Here is an 18458-nt window from a genome sequence, read left to right on the forward strand (position 1 = left end):
CAAAAAAGAAAAAAAAACAAACAAACGGCTTAAACATTCATATTATCCACATGTAAAAAGGCATCAGCGAGTTTGGTCCCGTTTAAATCTTTGTTTTAAGGAGATTAAAATACTCCAAACAGAGGACAAAAAAAAAAAAAAAAAAGAGAGGACGCTGTTTCGGGAGCAGGTTTATAGGGAGGAGGAGCTCTGGCTGTAGTGTCTCAGCAGCAGTTGGTCATATTCAGCCTCGGAGGCCGGCGACAGGGATTGAGTTGAGCTGCCATCGGAGCTCAGGGATGAGTCTCTGAACGGTGAAGGAGGCGTCAGTGCCATCAGCTCCTCCATATCCTTGGCTCTCCGGCCGCTCATGCAAGTCCCGGCCAGGTGCTCGTAAATCTTACCCACCTGTCGATTCTCGCAGAAGTTGGAATCGGCTGTTACTTCAGCATATGTGGTGACAGTGGAGGGATCCTGCCTCCTCCTGGGTGTGAGGTACTGAGCGGGACACGGGTTTCCGTCGGCAGCGGTGGGCAGAGCGGTGGTGGAGGAGGCGTTGACAGTGACTCCTCCCGGCAGCATCATGGTGTTCAGCTCACTTATGTTGGCAGTGAAACGATTAACGACACAGCTGATCTGGTCCATGATAGTGGTACCCTGAGGTTGGCCTCCGATCATCCCTATACCGATGTCTCCCACACCTATGATGCTAATGTCGCCGTCGTCAACCATCCCCACATCCTGGCTGTTGTCTCCTACTCTTCTTTTGACCTGGTGACTCGGAACATAGGAGGGCAAAGCCTGTGCATCCGTGACATCCTCTTCTCCCTGAACCCCGCTTGCCTTTGCCACATGCTGGCTGATGTTGGGTAAGGGCGACTGAGAGGGCGAGCAGGCGAAAGACTGGGAGACCTGTGGCTCCTCATACTGCTCAGTGACGCCGTTGTCAGAAGGTATGTCTCCTTCTTTGGAGAAAGGCTTGATGATGGCGGTCTGGTTAATCTCCGCCGGGCTCTTTTTTTTGACATGAAATGACATCCTCTTCCAAATGTTTGGTCTGCGACTGCGCTCATTCTGTTCCCATGTCACTGATTTCCCATTGGAACTGCAAAAACATACAAAATGGTGAAATATGACATTAAACACACTCATCAATACATAGAGAGGTGGGTTTTTTTTTTCCAATCATTGAGAAAAAAATGTGCATCATCTGTTACTCGTCATTTGTAATGATATATAGTTTATCACCTTTCTTGACATGAACATGAGAAGAAGAAAAAAAAGGATTGCAGCCATCTGCACTGACGTACATTTCATATTCTATCTTTCAGTGAAACATTAAGTTCTTTTTCATGTTCTTTTATCTTCCCTCGAAAGCGAAATCCTTAAAGGCAGAGCATCTCCTCTGGGAGTACTTAACCCAAATGAGGTAGCCTTTTCTCAGCACAGGGAGGAGTTTTTCATGGCTTCAGCTTGCCTGTTGCAAAGGATTCAGCTTAATATAGACAGTTCAGGAAGAAACAGGGATAGTGGTGTTTGAGGAAAAACTGAGCCTACAGAATTGGAGAGGATTGGAAATGTCCGGCTGAGTGAAAGTGCTGCATTGAAACCACAGGTATTTTGATATTACAATTAAGCTTTAATAATAAAATAAATAAAACAGCAAGCAAATTGAACTCAAGAGGACACATTTGTATTGCAAAATAATTGCAATGGAATGGGAGTAAGGTACATATGGAGATAAATGTGTTGCTTCAATGGTTTTAACGGTTTCATAATACATTTTGCTTCTGTATGTAGGTCGACCACATACCTTATATTTTCCTGACCAGAGCTGCGTCTTCGAAACAAGTTGGCCATGCTGCTGGAGGATTTTCCAGTCTTGGTAGCTTTCTTGGCGTCACCTACGTGCATGCGCACAACTGTGGAAGTGGTGAAAGCACTGCGGACATTCTTCTCAGGTTTGGCAAGCATGATGTACACCTGCCCATGAGAAAGAGCAACATTAAAACCATTGGGAAAAGGATATGGAGACACCAAGTTGACACCAAAAATACTTTACAGTAAACCGTTACAGTCTCACCTTGGGGACGAACATGCAGCAGAGAGCCACCGTAGCACTGAGGCTGACGCTGAAGCACATGGTTATGATCTTGTAGTTGGAGCCAAAGTAAATAGGAACAAATGCCAGCCAGATGATGCAGGTAGTGTACATAGTGAAGGCTATATACTTGGCCTCATTAAAATTTGCAGGAACATTACGAGTCTGTAGACAAGAAAGCAGAGTGCAGTTTTGTTTTTTAAAAAGCAACGTGGGCAAATGAAAAGAAAATCTCCTATGTATTGAAAAGTGTATGTATTCGCTTTCACTAATGCAATGACCCATCCTTTTATTATCAGCCCTTTATGATCAATCATTAATATGCTGGAGTACCTTGAAGGCATAAAAGGTGCAGCTGAGGATAAGCAGGCCATTGTAGCCCAGCGGCGCTACCACCCCCAGAGTGGTCAGATTGCAGATCAAATGTACCTCACGAATACTGGGGTAATCATGGATTACCTAAAAGCGTAACAAAGGGAGACATTGAATAAATACATGTACATTAAAATTCCTCACATTGTTAAAAGTATCACACACACACACACACACACATGCACACACACACCTGTGGTGGCTCTATGATAAGCAGAGCCACAATAATCCCCAGCTGCAGGAGTATAAGTACGAAGGCAATGACCAATTGTGCGCAGGCGGACATGAAGCGTGGTTTCTTAGTGCAGATCTTTTTCTTGCTGCCTGCCAGGATCCGAGCTATACGGTTGGTCTGGATCAAAAATAGATCAAATGGTTATGCAGGCTTCAATTACACTGACTGTGGATAATACCTCTGCAGTGATTCAGAACAATAATCCCCTTCCTAGATCTTAAACATGAACCTCAGCCCACGCGCAGATCCTCAACTTCTCGAAGGCATCCTTTACAATTGACAGTTACACAGTCTGTGGAAGTACCCCTTGTACGCCACCCTTCATCATTACCGGGCGCTCTTATATACATGCATGTGGGACAGGAATAGCAGCCAAGTTGGCTGAATAATTGGAGCTGAACAGCTCTCTCCACTCATAAGTGTGAAATGGGTTTGAATTAGGAAAAGTAAATGAGAAAGCTTTAGAAAGAATCACAGAGAGAGTCTATTGAATTATTGCATATTGCGGTAAGCATTTGTTACTGGAAAATATCAAGCTTGAATCAATATTTGCTATGACTTTTTTTGTAGTGTACAGGTTTTCTGTTCAAATCATGTTGGCTGTATGAACCCTGTTGTCACTCTGCAGAATGAATTTCTCTGCATTCAGTCACGTCCCATATGGTGGTATAATGTGATGTATAAGAATGGAACAATGGCTAAAAACTTTGGAGATGACGGAGAATATAAAAAAGACCTAATATATGTTTCTCATTTTGTCCCTTCGTTCCAGCACAATGTTTGAGGGGTTCTGCTACACTCTGGGTTTATGGTGCAGTTTTTTTTTAATTCTAAGTTATTAATTCTTGATTTGGTTTAATGTCATCTCAATTCATTTTAATTCTAGCATTCAATGACAGTATAAGCATTCAAGCATTCAATAAGCATTATTATTATTATTATTATTATTATTGTTATTATTATTATTATTATTATTATTATTATTATTATTATTATTATTATTATTATTATTATTATTATTATTAATGCTACTACTACTACTACTATTAATAAGAATAAGAATAAGAATAAGAATAAGAATAAGAATAAGAATAAGAATAAGAATAAGAATAAGAATAAGAATACCGGTAATAAGAATAATAAGCATTGAATGACAATATAAACATTCAAAGACAATATACAAATTACTGTATATCAGGTCCAAACCAATGAGTTCAGTGATAAATTGAATTATTCCATTTCAAATAGACAGGTCAGGTTAATACAATTTAGCATTAATGCAAAACTCTTTACACGAATTAATGTATGACATTAATATACATGAGCTTTGCATGATTATTCCTTCATCTCTTAGCAACTAAGCCGAAAAGAAAGTACCTTGGTGACAAGAGCGGAGTAGCTCATAGCAGGTGACAGGCCGATTCCCAGGCGCTGAAGGTAGCAGTAGATAATATGTGGCTTGGCGATGAGGCTGAAAGTGCACAAGTAGCCCAGGCATATTCCAGCAAGGATGATGTAACAGAGCTCACGGCTGGAGGACTTGACAACAGGAGTGTCCCAGAATCTGCAGAGAAACCAACCATCTGTTGCAGTAAATATGTTAAAATGACCACATTGTACAAACTATTTTGGTATAGTTTTTGTAAGCCTTCCAAACGAAAAAAAAAAGTACATTAAACAAACAAATAAATAAATTCAGTTTGGACAACAGACATATTAATTTACTATATATGCAATGTCACCTACTTGATAAAAACAGAAGTAACAAAAAGTGTCGATAAGAGGCCTAGACAGGCAAAAACTACTGCAGCGATCGGCTCCGGATCCCCCCAGCGTACGTATTGCACTGGGATTGGCTCACAACCTAAAGAGAATGAGAAAGGACATTAATCCTTTGAAAATAGGACTTTAAACAGCTGTGGGGCAGAGAGAAATATCTACCATAAATTGCATATAATAATGCACCAATCATCTAAAAAAATAGTGATAATACACATCAAATGAATGAGGAGAGCTTCAGTGACAAGAATGCTATTATGTAACCAAATACTGAAATCCATGTAGTGTCACAAGTTTATTTACATACAAGTCTGCTGTTCTATTCGCAATTCATGGAGTCATGAAAAGTATGTGACCAACTTTGTCACAAAACATAAAACTCTAAATACATATATTAATGAGAGAAGATGGATCAAAAGAATGAAATAAATCTATACGTAAAAGTTTGGTTTTATTTGTATTTTCTCATGAGAGAATACAGAAAAGTGATTTAATGTTTTCGCAAACTACAAAGGAGCTTAAATGTGTGGTACAATAAGTGCCTACAAAAAAAACAAAAAAAAAACAAAAGGATCTGAGACATTTTTTCAAGACTTTAGAATTAGGAAACCTGGATTCTGCCAAATCCTTTATTCTGGCAGGGATCTAAAGTCCACTGGTGTTTCGTGATTTGTATTTGTGTTTATTTCTGTGCAGGGAGGCATCTTATTGCAGCGTGTCTGCAGGGTGAGTGTGTGCGTAGTACGTGAGTTGTAAGGGGATTTGTGGGTGCACCATCAGTGCATGACCCAGATTTTGATGGCTTTTCTGGCCTGTTTGGAAATCATACATTCATAAGCCACAGACATAAATAAAGTGTGTACCAGTGAGATCATCGGTTGGCCACGAGCCCAGGACACAGGCCCGACAAGTGTACTCGTCAGACACAAACTCATTCTCCTTGCAGGGAGTACAAGTCCAACAGCAGCTCACCTCTCCTTTACGGATCACCTGGACACACACACACACACACACACACACACACACACACACACACACACACACACACACACACACACACACACACACACACACACACACACACACACACACACACACACAAGGCAGTGTGAAAGTGAGGTGAAATCTCTAACGGTGCTTTTCTGTAGCTAATCTTGCACTCTGACTGCACTGTAGAGAAAGGCAATGAGGATTTGTCCATCAGGGGATCGTGAGGAGTAAAAATGTAAAGGAGGTCATTGAGTCTCACGATTGGACCTTGTGTGGAAGTTTATTGTGCTTCAAAAGTGAAAGCCAGTGGTCGGCTATTTAAAAAAGTTCTATATCCACATCTCAACAATTGGCTTTTCTGTGTGGATTTTCGGGCTTCCACTGGTTGCTACAGTCTTGTGGCCCAAAACCATGGAGGTCAGTTTTTTTTTGTAAACATTCCAATACGCTTGAGAATGACCATGATTGGCAGTCAGTGGTGGAAAGTAACAGATATACTTGATTTGCATTATTAACAAGAGCATGTGGAATTAAAAAAGTACTTTCACAATTTTAGATATTTTCTTTTGCTGATTATATTATTACTTCATTACAATTTTTATTGGAAAATATTAGCTTGTAATGTAATGGTTAATTTGACACTGCGGTTACAAAAATATCAAAATAATTCCCCGCAAGTGATTTTAATCACTCTGTCACAGTTGCCTGTAATTTTTTTCATAGATGGGTAAAGAACAAAGAGGAAAAAGAACACTGAATGGAATTGTGAGGTGTTTCTTCTTCAACTGTGATCGATAAAGAAATAGAAAGAGTCTAGAAAGTGTCTGATCTGACACTAAGCGAAAAGAAAACATTTATCATGTCAGCACAGTTCAGAGAGAAGTGGAGAAAGCGGAGAGGATACATGTTATCTATATAAATATATTTCAAAGTAATAGATGGTTCATAGACTCCAAACTGTGGATTGGTGCACAAAACCTGAATATATGAACGTTTATACTTTCACAACTTAATACAAAATATTTCCATCTCAAAATGTATACACACTTTTACAATGAAGTGTGTCGTCCTGGACTGTTAATGTGAGAGCCTTTAGGATTATGCAGAGAAGAGACACTGCAGCCTGGATGGACTCGAGGGAGCTTGACATACCCAGATGGGAGATGATGAAAGCTTGAAACAACGGGCTGTGCTGAGTCTGTGTGGGGCACTTAAGAATTTGGATCTGAAGATGGAAAATCCGTGGGATGAATTCAATTCTCTTGTGCAGTTTGAGCTCAATGTTTGCCTTCAAGAACATAAAAGGCTGTATTTGAGACCATTTTCATAAATGAAAACAATGTCTGAGAAGATTATTGAAATGCAACACAATAAATTGCATGGAATTCAATAGTTTATAGATGTCCGTAACAGTGGGCCACATGTGAACTCTTTGCTTGTCTCTGACTGACTGTATGAAGTCAACTAGGTATTTTGAATCAAATAAAAAAAAATTGCAAACATGTTGCATTTTCTTTTCATAAGCACTATACTTATATTAATGCATGTAGGTTTTTATTCTGTAAGCAAGGCAACTGTTAAAATGTTGACTCTTGATACTAATGAATTTTATTGAAGGAAGAATAATTCAGAATGCAGAGTTTCTCACAAAAACTCAGGTGAATGCTGTATTCAAGGTTTAACTGATGTTTGCCAGTCCTAGTATAGTGACTGTTGTGGAGGAGCAAATACAAACAGGGGAAGCATAGCTTTTGTGAATTGACCAATTAAGTTATCAAAACACACAGTTTGTGGAGTGGTTTTATACCTTGATCTGAGCTTTCTGGCAGGGTTCAGAGCAGACCGACTGGATGATTTCGCTGTTGTTACTCCATATCTCTTCATCGTTCATCTTCAGACCACCCTGATCCCAGCTTCCCACGTGGATGTAAGAGAATTCATCCTCACCCATCTGCTTGAAGTTCATGATTTCATACCTGAAACACATACAGTATATGTAAGGCATTAAATGCTCCACTGCTTCACTTACCCCCTTCCTTTCTTTTCTATTGTCCAACAATAACCTTTACCTCCCAGGTGAGTCACCATTCTGATCAAAGTGGATGTCTTCCCCGGACACACCGACAAAGTTGGTTTTCATCAGGAAATCCAGCAGTTTGCGACCATCAATCGGCCGCATGGATTCACACAAACCCTGCAGAACCACAGCTGTCAACAGTGTAACTAACAGAGAGAAACCATGTAAACATCAGCCCTCTTGATCTTCATACCTTATATCCTGGACAGAGTGATTGCTGCATGGCATGAAGACCGTAAGCCATTGAATAAATAGCATTTATGACAAAGCCCATCTTGGTGTCTTGTGCATAGTGCTGACGCAGTGACTCTCGCCCTGTGGGGAACAGAAACTTGTTCAAAACAAGTGACGGAAATGTTCAGGGATTTTATGACAGACTATAACTCGTACATGTTTGGATCATGGAGCTCAGTGCTGTACTAACATGTGCAGGTGCGATTGTACACGGTGTTCTCCTGCGGATGTCCCCTCAGCCTGCACTGGAAGCGGTGCTGCCAGAACTCGGGGAACCAGGGGTTCCTCTGGTTGGCATCCGGCCTCAGGTTCAAGTAATAATTATCGAACCAGGTCACATATGCAGACTTGAGCTTAATAGTAATTCCACCTGCTGCCTCTCTCTCGTAGCCATCAGTCACATCGTATCTGTCAGCCCAGCCATCACTGAATAGTAAAATAGAGATAATAACATTTAGATAGATAGATAGATAGATAGATAGATAGATAGATAGATAGATAGATAGATAGATAGATACATAGATAGATAGATAGATAGATAGATAGATAGATAGATAGATAGATAGATAGATAGATAGATAGATAGATAGATAGATAGATAGATAGATAGATAGATAGATAGATAGATAGATAGATAGATAGATAGATAGATAGACAGACAGACAGCTATAATACTCATACCATCCTATAGCTATAATAAATTGTATACCAGTTCCAGCCTGGTCACTGCTCCTCAATATTGCAACCCACGCCAGGATGTGACTGTTGAGACAGCACTGCCACCTCAGCAAGAGTTGTGGAAAATGTCTGACTGTATTTAATATCTGTAAACAACAGCTGGTAAACCTGGCAGTCACTGCTCAAGAAACAGGGAACATTTACACATATTATGAAATAGGCTTTTTTTTTTTTTTATAACATATTCAGATTTGATAAGTAAGAACTTTACATTTGCAGATTATAAACTGTTAATGCAGGAGGTTGAACCTGAAAATAATTGTATTTTTAAAAGGTTTAAGAGAGTGGCAAATGTCTGAGTTGGCAGTCCCAGAAGCTGGTGCTACAGTAAAATCCAAAGTGAAATAAAATGGAAAGATTCACCAATCCACCCAGGTGGCCAGAGAATCATTGCGGAAATTACACAGTCACATTCCTACAGGCAATTTTAAAGTCACTAATATAACCTCAAATATAACTGGGAAGTAACCAGAGTACTCGGAGAACTGGGGACAATCTCCCTGTGAAAACCAGCCATTTGCCGGGGGTAACTAAATCTAGCATCAGTGTCCTGTTTTTATAGGTTGTAATCAAACAATTGTTAGTGTGATTGATGAATGGATCACAAGATAATAGTGGGATCTTTGTGGCTTGATGTCAAAATATATAGTTGCTGCGACTAAAAATCTTTTGGACCACTGTTCTAGAGACTGAAGAAGACAAATTGCACCTCACAAAATGAATGACTGAATAGGAAGGAGACAATTCAGTATCACCAACAAAAGACTCACGGATCAACAGAAGTAAACTTTTTTTTTCACATATTGAAGTGGCAGAATATTCAAACTAATTTCTCTGACAGGTTTGTCCCAACTAGGTTTTATCAGAAGGTTTCTTGAATTAGTGGAGATGTGCTTTGAGGATGATGTTGATTGGGATCATGTTCAACTAAATTCCTTTTCGACAGGTTTTACATTTATGTTTTGTATTTAACATCTTACTTTCATGGTCACATAACTCTGTGCCTCTCATTTAATAGGATCTCAGTAGGCTCATTATCTGTTAACTCCTCTGAGAGACACACGCAATAAAGAACAAACTGATTCACACAGCTTTAAAAAAAATTTCCAAGTGCATGTCATGACGCAATTTTCAGGACTGAGATATGATGGGGACTCAAAAACTTAGATACTGCAGATGAATAATAATCTTTGCAATCTGTTTAGCAAGCTATTACCTGCTAAATTTACTGAAGGATACCTAAATAACTGACAAGCTCCACCAGAGAAAACCTATACAAACACATCTGTCATGTTGTTTATTCATAAATAGCGTGGGCTTGGACTGAAAAACTATTTCATCACTGAACCATTTGAAAGTCTTTATACTCAATCTATTATTGCCTCTCCCTCTGGATACGTGTCTGAAATCAACAAAGACAGAAGGTTGATTACACCTCCACAATGTCCATACATGTAAAAACAGTCTTCGCTGGCACACAGAAACACTGTTCTCCTTCTAACAGACAGAAAAAGCAAAATAAGTCATTTCTCTAGACTAACTTTGCAAACCAAGATGCTGCAGTTACACAACACTGGTGTGGGTGGGATTTTTTTTCTTTTCCTTTTTTTCCTTTTTCTGATGCCTGGTTCTCTTGGTGAGATAGGAGATCATTTTATAACACATCCTTAGAGAAGCAAGCACAGAATTTGTACACTGGCATAAAAAAAGGCAGGGATGTGATATGAAAAGCATGGAGGGCTTTGACTCTGGATGGTTTGAATCACTCTTGAACGAGAGCTTTGAAACCCACACATCGACCTAGGAGAGCAATATGCTGTGTGCACCATGTTGCTACACCACCTACAAGCCTGAAGACACACATAGGTGTGTGAGTGTGTGCTTACTCAAATGCACACACACCCCCACACCCCCACACACCCCTACACACACACACACACACACACACACACACACACACACACACACACACACACACACACACACACACACACACACACACACACAGACACACACACACACACACACACACACACACACACACACACACACACACACACACACACACACACACACACACACACGGTGCTCTTATTACGTTGTACAGCACAAGGTTGTGCAACTTTTATGGCCAGATATTTCTCTAAGGGAATGCATATGTCGTATGAACAAGTCCAATTGTCATGATTCAATTTACTTGAATTTTCTGTTGTGTCTCCTGCTTACTCAGGTGGTATGCTGTCTACCAGTGCCAGTATTTTGTGAGGGGAAGCCTTGTGCTTGTGAGGGATTTAGTTGCCTTGCCAACTCCAAATGTTTAGTTGTGAATGTCTTGGTCAAAATCCAACATAATGAGATGGCTCACCCATATCACACATTATGTACTAACTATACTGTAGTCGTGATGATAGTCGATTTGGCTACTCGTTTTTTTAGGAGTCACCACAGCCGGTTGCTGCAACTTGATCTGTGATCGTGGCGAGATTTAATTCCAGAAGTCCCTCCTACCACAACTGTATCAATTTATAGCCCAGATTCCCCACACTATTTGATACGAATGGAAGATTTTTCTGTAAGTCATTTCTCACATGTAAGATTAGCTAGTTTTTAAAGCAAAGCTGTTAAAATGTATTCAGGATTACCACTGTTCATTTGGTACCATATGTTGTCAATAGAACATCTTATCCAAACTGTTGACCCAGTGTTAACAGGTCAAGTGTCAGATCTTGGCACTCTTAGTGCACACAAAAATTCACAGATTTGTATTTGCTATTTCCCATGCTGATTTCAAGTGTCTCTCACAAAGTCCATGTGGATGTGGAAGTCTGATATCTCCCTCAACAAAACTTCCACCTGGGCCTCGCTGTGATTCATCCATCCATCCATCCATCCATCCATCCATCCATCCATCCATCCATCCATCCATCCATCCATCCATCCACTACACTACTTTATCCTGTTTTGGGCCGCTGTTGCACTAAGGGCAGCTAACTATGGGAAAAGACAGTGTTCAACATGAATCTATTTCCAGTCCATCACAAGGCAAACACAGAGAGACAGTCAACCACACACACTCATATAAAACTCATATACATAATTTTGGATTGTGGTAGGAACCTGAAGTTGCCATACATGCCTGGAGAGAACATGCAAACACCACACAGAAAGACCTGGCCTGGATTTGAACCTTTTCGCTATCAGGTGGTAGCAGTGAGTATTGTGAATATACTGAAACTGTCCGCCTGGGTGCTTCTTAAGTCAAAGGAGTGTCAATGCTTACTGTTAAAACTGCTGGTTAATCAGCAGTTCTAATGAGATAGAAGTGACCTACAAGTTTGTGAATCATTTTATCTTGGTCTAATCATCAATTAAACAACTTCAATCTCTTCTCAACTAACTTTTGGATTAAGTTTTTCATCTTTCTTTTCGTTCATATTCAAGACTCACTCAAACTACCCATGATCTTTGGACCAATCAATCCTCCCCCAGCTGAGAATGCAAAAGCTTGGTCATAAACCCTGGTCAGGTTAGCTGTGCATTACAGGAACTCAATTGAATACAGTCGGTCACACCTACTGTTAATTCAAAATCACCATTTAATCAAACATGCATGTCTATGAGCTATAAAGTGTCTGGTATCCTTCTGTGTCTCAGACAAGTGAATGTGAGACAATAATAGAACTCATAATTGGAAATGCATGAAGATAATTGCTGATGAGCAACTGCTAGGATAAAAATGGATGCAGATTCATGGGCCAAAACAGCAACATCTTTTATCAACAATAATAACTGAAACAGATAAGCAAGGATACATATCTTTAACAAATGATTAATATCCTTTCACATTGAGCAACTACTGGATGTGCTGGATGATTGTATAGATTACAAAGGATGGCGTTTTATCATATCTAGTTCAAGGTTATTTTATGTTTCCTGCTGTCAGAGTTGAGCGAGAGCCTACATATGTGCCTCCTAATGAGGGAAGGCATTTATAGACCACCGGGGATGAGAGTGAGCCAGTGAGCTAAACCTTAAAATAAAACATGTTATCCCAGAGAGAGAGAGAGAGAGAGAGAGAGAGAGAGACAGAGACAGAGAGAGAGAGAGCGAGAGAGAGATCTTAATCAGCCCCCTCTTTCAGGCTCATTTCCCCCCATATGATTTTAATTGCATACTATCTCCTTTGGACTGTTGGCCCACTGCGTTCAATGTCAAAACAAAATGTACGAATTTAATATTCTAATGAACACTTATTTCATTCACATTTTCACCATGACAAAATGTAAGATGGTGAAAGTAAACATTTTAATATTTCATTTTAGAAAATATCTCACTTTGAATCCAATGGCAATAACACATTTGGAAAAAATACCTTGAGAGAGCCATTATTATTGTGTAGCACCCATCATTTTGTAACAGTCTGAAAATGTTTGTATAGTGACACGGGCAATTGCTGAGAGGTTTTCTCAGTGGGAGCACATATCCGTCTGAAAATTCAGTTATCAAAGAGAAAGGTAAAATATTGCAGCAGATGCAATAGTTGTGATTAAGTATTTGTTCCTTTTGACCTAGTTATTTATGTTTCTAATTACTTTTTACTTTTACTGTTGACTTTTGACCACAAACATTTATGGAACTATTCTTTACATTCTGACAGCTGGTTCTATGGATGTGAAAGAGTTTAAATTAAAGCAGTTATCATTACTGAAGCTTCAGAAGTTAAAGACTTTAAATTTGATCATGTTATATCAATCATATTTGACTGCCTGGACTTCCTGGTACTGTTTCAAAAAATGTCAAAAAGAGGTGTTTTAAAATGGAATTTATAAGGTTAATGCTAATGATTAATTGACTGAATTCATGCTGACAAACAACATTACAACAATAGTTTGAAGATGTGAGTGTGACTGAAATGAGTTGGTCTATGCATGTGTGAATACATGCATAAAATGCAGTTGTAACGTTTTATGTGTTGGAGCTGGTTTGGGATTATGTTTGATTGTAAAAAACAATCATCATAATAGACAAAAACCTGCAATCTGATAGATTACAGCACAGTGCCAATGTCATATGTGTTTAAAAATATGCATGTAAACATATTATTTAGGAACTTACCTTGAGTGTACTTGGTCACCCTGAAGTTGATGGATGTAGTGAAGACGACAATCATGATGATGATGATGATGATGATGATGATGATGATGATGATGATGATGATGATGATGATGGTGATGATTATCAACTGAAAAACAGAATCTGTTCTGATGATATATGAGGCTGAAGAGGAGTCTTGAATTTGAAAATGTGCACAAAAACCCTCAAGCACACCATTTCATACGCATTCAGAAATATCTGCATGCCAGATTTCACACCTCACCTGCCAACCAGCAAAAACTCCCCCACCAGGCGTTGTCGTCTCATGGCCATCAGTATGCCTCGGACTGTCATGCCCTCGCAGAAACAGGCCACCACCCTGGCTTTGGGCAGATGAGTTCGGAGTTTCTGCAGCAACTTGTCAAAATTGTGCTCCCCTGCATTGCTGTATATCTTATCTGAGTGGGCGATGCAGATCCCTTCTTTTGCTGCCATGTCTTTAAATGCCTCCATACCGCTCTCACCATAATTACCTACAGAAGGAATAACAAGGAAGAAATGTTGTTGCTTTAAGCACAATGATGTATACATTAAACCTACAATACGTTAACTGACTAAATAGAACAAACCAATCAAATAACAATGTGACTGAGTTGTTTGTCGAAGCCTTCTGCTTATAATGGAGTCTGCTCAAGTCGGTGTATTACTTTTTTGGTATTGTTTAGACTGTGGTACTCCTCACACCTTCACTTCACAGCACAAGTGTTCTACTGTTCTGATACATACACAAAGATATTTGCAAACACTCGTATTCAGTGTGAACCAACCAATTCAAGAAAGCAATGCTAGCACAGCAGTTGAGACTTTGGTAATTTTGCCCCAATTATGGGAACTATCAGGGGTTAGGCTTCCCTCTTTTTGCTAGAAATAAGGTCACCTACTTTCTGCAAGTACATTCTCAGTCTGTGCATGACACTGTTTGATGTATCTTTTTCATTACCACACATTCACCCCATATGAGGCACGCTCCCATTAATTCCTTGAATTGTGTTTTCATCTCAATTAGTTCCTCTGTTGATTTTTGTGATGATGTTACAAAATTAATTTGCATAATTCCCCCCCTCCTGTACTTTAATTTTCCTTTTCTGTCTTTCAAAATATCTGAGGGGCATTTAAGGCTTCCACTGGGTACCGTTTTAGCAGCTTCTCAGCTGTTATTAGTTGTTTGATTAAATTGTAATGGAAAACTTACTGAGCAGTTCCCTGATTCATAATTACACCCACGACCACTCGGGTATAAGTTAATACAGTGCTGCCACCATTGTGTCTTTAAAGACGTAGAACAATTCTAATGGAGACATGTTTTAAACAATTTAGAAAAGAGCAAAGAGACAAACAAGGCTTACCTCCATATATAAATACAGTGTTAGAGACTAATCAACATAATAAAATAGAAATACATTCATCATTTGTTATGCTAGTACATTCCTAATATGTACAAAACAACATTATATATATAACACATTTCCAGTATATTTGCATTAATAGAACAAATGGCACAAATATTGACCAAATATTATCTCTCACAGGACTTAAAAACCACGAAAAAACTCTAAAACTTTTCACTGGATTAAATTTTATCATGGAAATAATAGTTAGAATGCAAATTCACTCACAGATTTTACTCTTATTGTGTTTTAAACAGATTGATGTTTTTAACATAGTGACATGCGATAAGCCCATAAGCCACAAAGGGGTTAAAAATAAGCAAGTGGTGCATTTATGACAATGCTATGGAATAATACTCTGAGTTATGTATTTATGATGTTTATTCCTGAAATACTATTGTATGTTTAGCTGCAATAACTAATATGCATTTAGGAGGAAGGAAACAAGAGGTTAGCAATCATTTCTGCAGTGAGAATGAGCTCTACTATCTTTGTCTTCTTGAAATCATTGGACAGAGATGTTTTATACTTATATAGATTGGAGGTCGTTTTTCTGTTTTTTTTAATGAACAGGATTACTAAGGAAATACAATCACAGCTAAATTATTTGAGTTACATATTTGAGCCGGAGCAGTAATATCGACTGTTGGCAACATCCACAGAGGCTTTACTGTGAATTACTTTGCTCCAAAGGTAAAGTCAAACAGCAAACTGAAAGCAGCGAGACATGAGACAAAGGGAGAATCAGAAAATATAGTCATGATGACTGGGAAACAGTAACACGGTCTTACCTTCTGTGTGTATTGCTGATACGTAGCTCCAGTTGTATTTCTTGACAATGTTCACCATGGCTTTGGCCTGTTGCATATCTGAAGGAACCACCCTCATGAAGTATTTGAACAGGCTCTGTTGGAGAGAATATAAATCTTCACAAATCCAAAAGTAGACTGGACATGTTTCGATGTAAAAACCTGTCAAAGTGATTTACTATGTATCTTCTAAACAAACACACTGCCATCAAAAATATTCAACTGGAATTTGATTCACGCCTAACCAGGTTAGAGTATTTCAGATTTGGTGTGATCTGATTATATCAAACCTCCAATAAACAACATTCAAATAATTTTGTGGTGAAATGAAAAGTCTTCAACAGCTTTCCATAAGAAAATGTACAGTGCAATGTCTCCACCAGCTTGGTTTTGCTGCCTTACCTTGTCACTCAGATCCATGCTGGTGGCGGAGTATGCTATCTGTGGGATGTTGAAGAGCTGGAGGAGATTTTGCACCTGGATGGCCACAGAGCTGGATCCTGGTCCAATCAGACCCACAATGGGCTTCTTTCCCTGAAGGAGCAAGCTTCCTGCTTCTGCGGTGCATCTGCCCTGGCTCTCCTCTTCATCACTGGACACGAGCGTGTCCCGAATAAACTCAATGCTCTGTTCCAGTGCCACTGCAGAGTGCCAGCACGAGTCCCTGGTATAGAAAAGAAGAGTTAGCACACTGTTTTTGGCAAGAGTCCTAGGGATCTGAGCACGTTCTGTGAATCATGTTTTTTGTTATTAATCTCTTGATTAAGAAGATATTTCAATTTGTGACATTCAAAGGGCAGTTGACCTAATATCAAGGTTACTATGGATGTAATATATTTCTGTGCTTACAAAATCACAGCTGAGCAAATTCTTACTTTATTCCTTTTTTCTTTCTTTGCTGTAGCACAGTGATGTGTTTCATTACCAGATTTGTTGCAGGGCCACATCATAAGCAATAACAGCCTCGCATTAGCTTCAGCTGAACTTCAGAATGCGTTTTGCACGAAACAAAGGCAGCAGGTTTTGTTTCGCTTCTAACAGTGTAGTTGCACTTTAAAATGATCATTTCACAGCCCTTATGGAGAGGAGGAGTGTTTGTAGCTGCCAACTCGTACAAACACACGTGTGGCATTTGGGTGCTGTAGAAGATTTGACTGTCAAAATGAAAAGGTTAACATTATCCGTCATGATTTTGGCTTATTCCTCTTGGCAGTAACTATCTGCCACAGCCACAACATAACTCGTCACAGCTACTTTAATCCAGGTCTGATTTACATTCATACCTAGACTTGTCTGATTTTACTCATGTCGGAGTTTATCTCCTGGAACTTTGACTGCTGGGTGTCCATTACCTTTACCTCAGCCTCTTCATATCACACAGCCTCCTTGGAGGGTTGCCTGAAACATCAAGGCACCCATACTGTCTTTCTTCCTGTCTAAAAACATCTTCGCCAATTATTTCTTGACCCTCTACTCCAGAAATGGCCAACATTTGAACAAGGTATCAATTGAACCTACTCCAAATTACTTTGTAGTACGTTTAGAATTAATTACTTTCAACATATTACATAATTTTCATAAATACTTGTGGTAGAGGTGCTTGTTCACAATTTAGCCCTCTAGTATTGAATCTTTGATATGATAAAAGTGGCCTATCCCTGCTCTACTCCTTCCAAGTGATCATTTCAGGATTTGCATGCATGTCTAAATGCATATACTGTATACGGTATACACATATACTGTATGTCCACATTACAAATAACAGAAATTACTTCATGGAAGGTCAAGAAATTAGTATTAATGTTGTATAAAGCAGCATGTAAAAAAAGGTAGTGTTCTGACTTCTACATTGAGAGATTAGTTATAGCCAGGAACAATTTAAATACTCTGTTGACTTCGGACACACATCATTCATTTGATTATACCTGATCCTGTCCTGGATTAAAGTTTTAGTTTGTTGTTTGTTTATTTTCAGTTATATTACAATCCTGCAGGTATTATACCATCCATCACTGTTCAGAACAATGATTGGGTTATAAAGTCCTTGCAGGCTCAGACCATATGGACCACAGTGGATAAGCCAGTCCTTCATTTGACATCCAATTTCCTGATTATTAGAACATGTGGTTTACTCCAGGATTATACTCTAGTAAATAACAAGGTATATGATGACTGGCTGACCTGATCTCACAGCCCAGGGTGATATTTGGAAGGATAGTGGTGTCTGCGTTAATTCGATCCAGAGTGTGCATCATGGCCTCCACTCTCTGGATCCCATACTGCTCACGAACCGCACCACACTTCCGCTCATGGACCTGAATAAAGTGTCAATCAAGGGATTTAGCATCATTCATCATGTGTGAATAAGGTAAGCACAGACTTGTGCATATGTGAAAGCGTGTACCTTGTCTGCAGGTGGTTGGTGATGAACAGAGAACAGGGCTCCTATGATGATATCGCCAGGGATATGTGCCAATACTCGTCTCTCATTGTTCTGGGCTTTGACTCCGACATGATCCATCAAGGCCAGCGAACTCAGATCAGCTCCCAGTAACACAACCACTGTGACCACCTTCACGTATAACCTTGCGCTGTTTTCCAT

The 18458-nt window shown here is 39.3% G+C and overlaps 1 protein-coding gene across 1 annotated transcript; it reads right to left on the minus strand.

Moving 5' to 3' along the window:
• Positions 1–171: 171 nt before the first annotated feature.
• grm5a (glutamate receptor, metabotropic 5a) lies at positions 172–18458 on the minus strand (the record flags this gene model as incomplete). Its single annotated transcript, XM_080508978.1, has 17 exons — positions 172–1084; positions 1793–1962; positions 2063–2245; positions 2414–2539; positions 2646–2804; positions 4065–4251; positions 4434–4551; positions 5330–5456; positions 7264–7432; positions 7526–7650; positions 7727–7848; positions 7958–8193; positions 13883–14132; positions 15839–15953; positions 16259–16520; positions 18038–18171; positions 18261–18458. 17 exons carry the CDS (start codon positions 18456–18458, stop codon positions 172–174), a joined length of 3594 nt encoding a protein of 1197 aa, XP_080365104.1.

Source organism: Blennius ocellaris (assembly GCF_963422515.1).
Source record: "Blennius ocellaris genome assembly, chromosome: 14".
In the NCBI taxonomy this organism is placed as follows: domain Eukaryota; kingdom Metazoa; phylum Chordata; class Actinopteri; order Blenniiformes; family Blenniidae; genus Blennius; species Blennius ocellaris.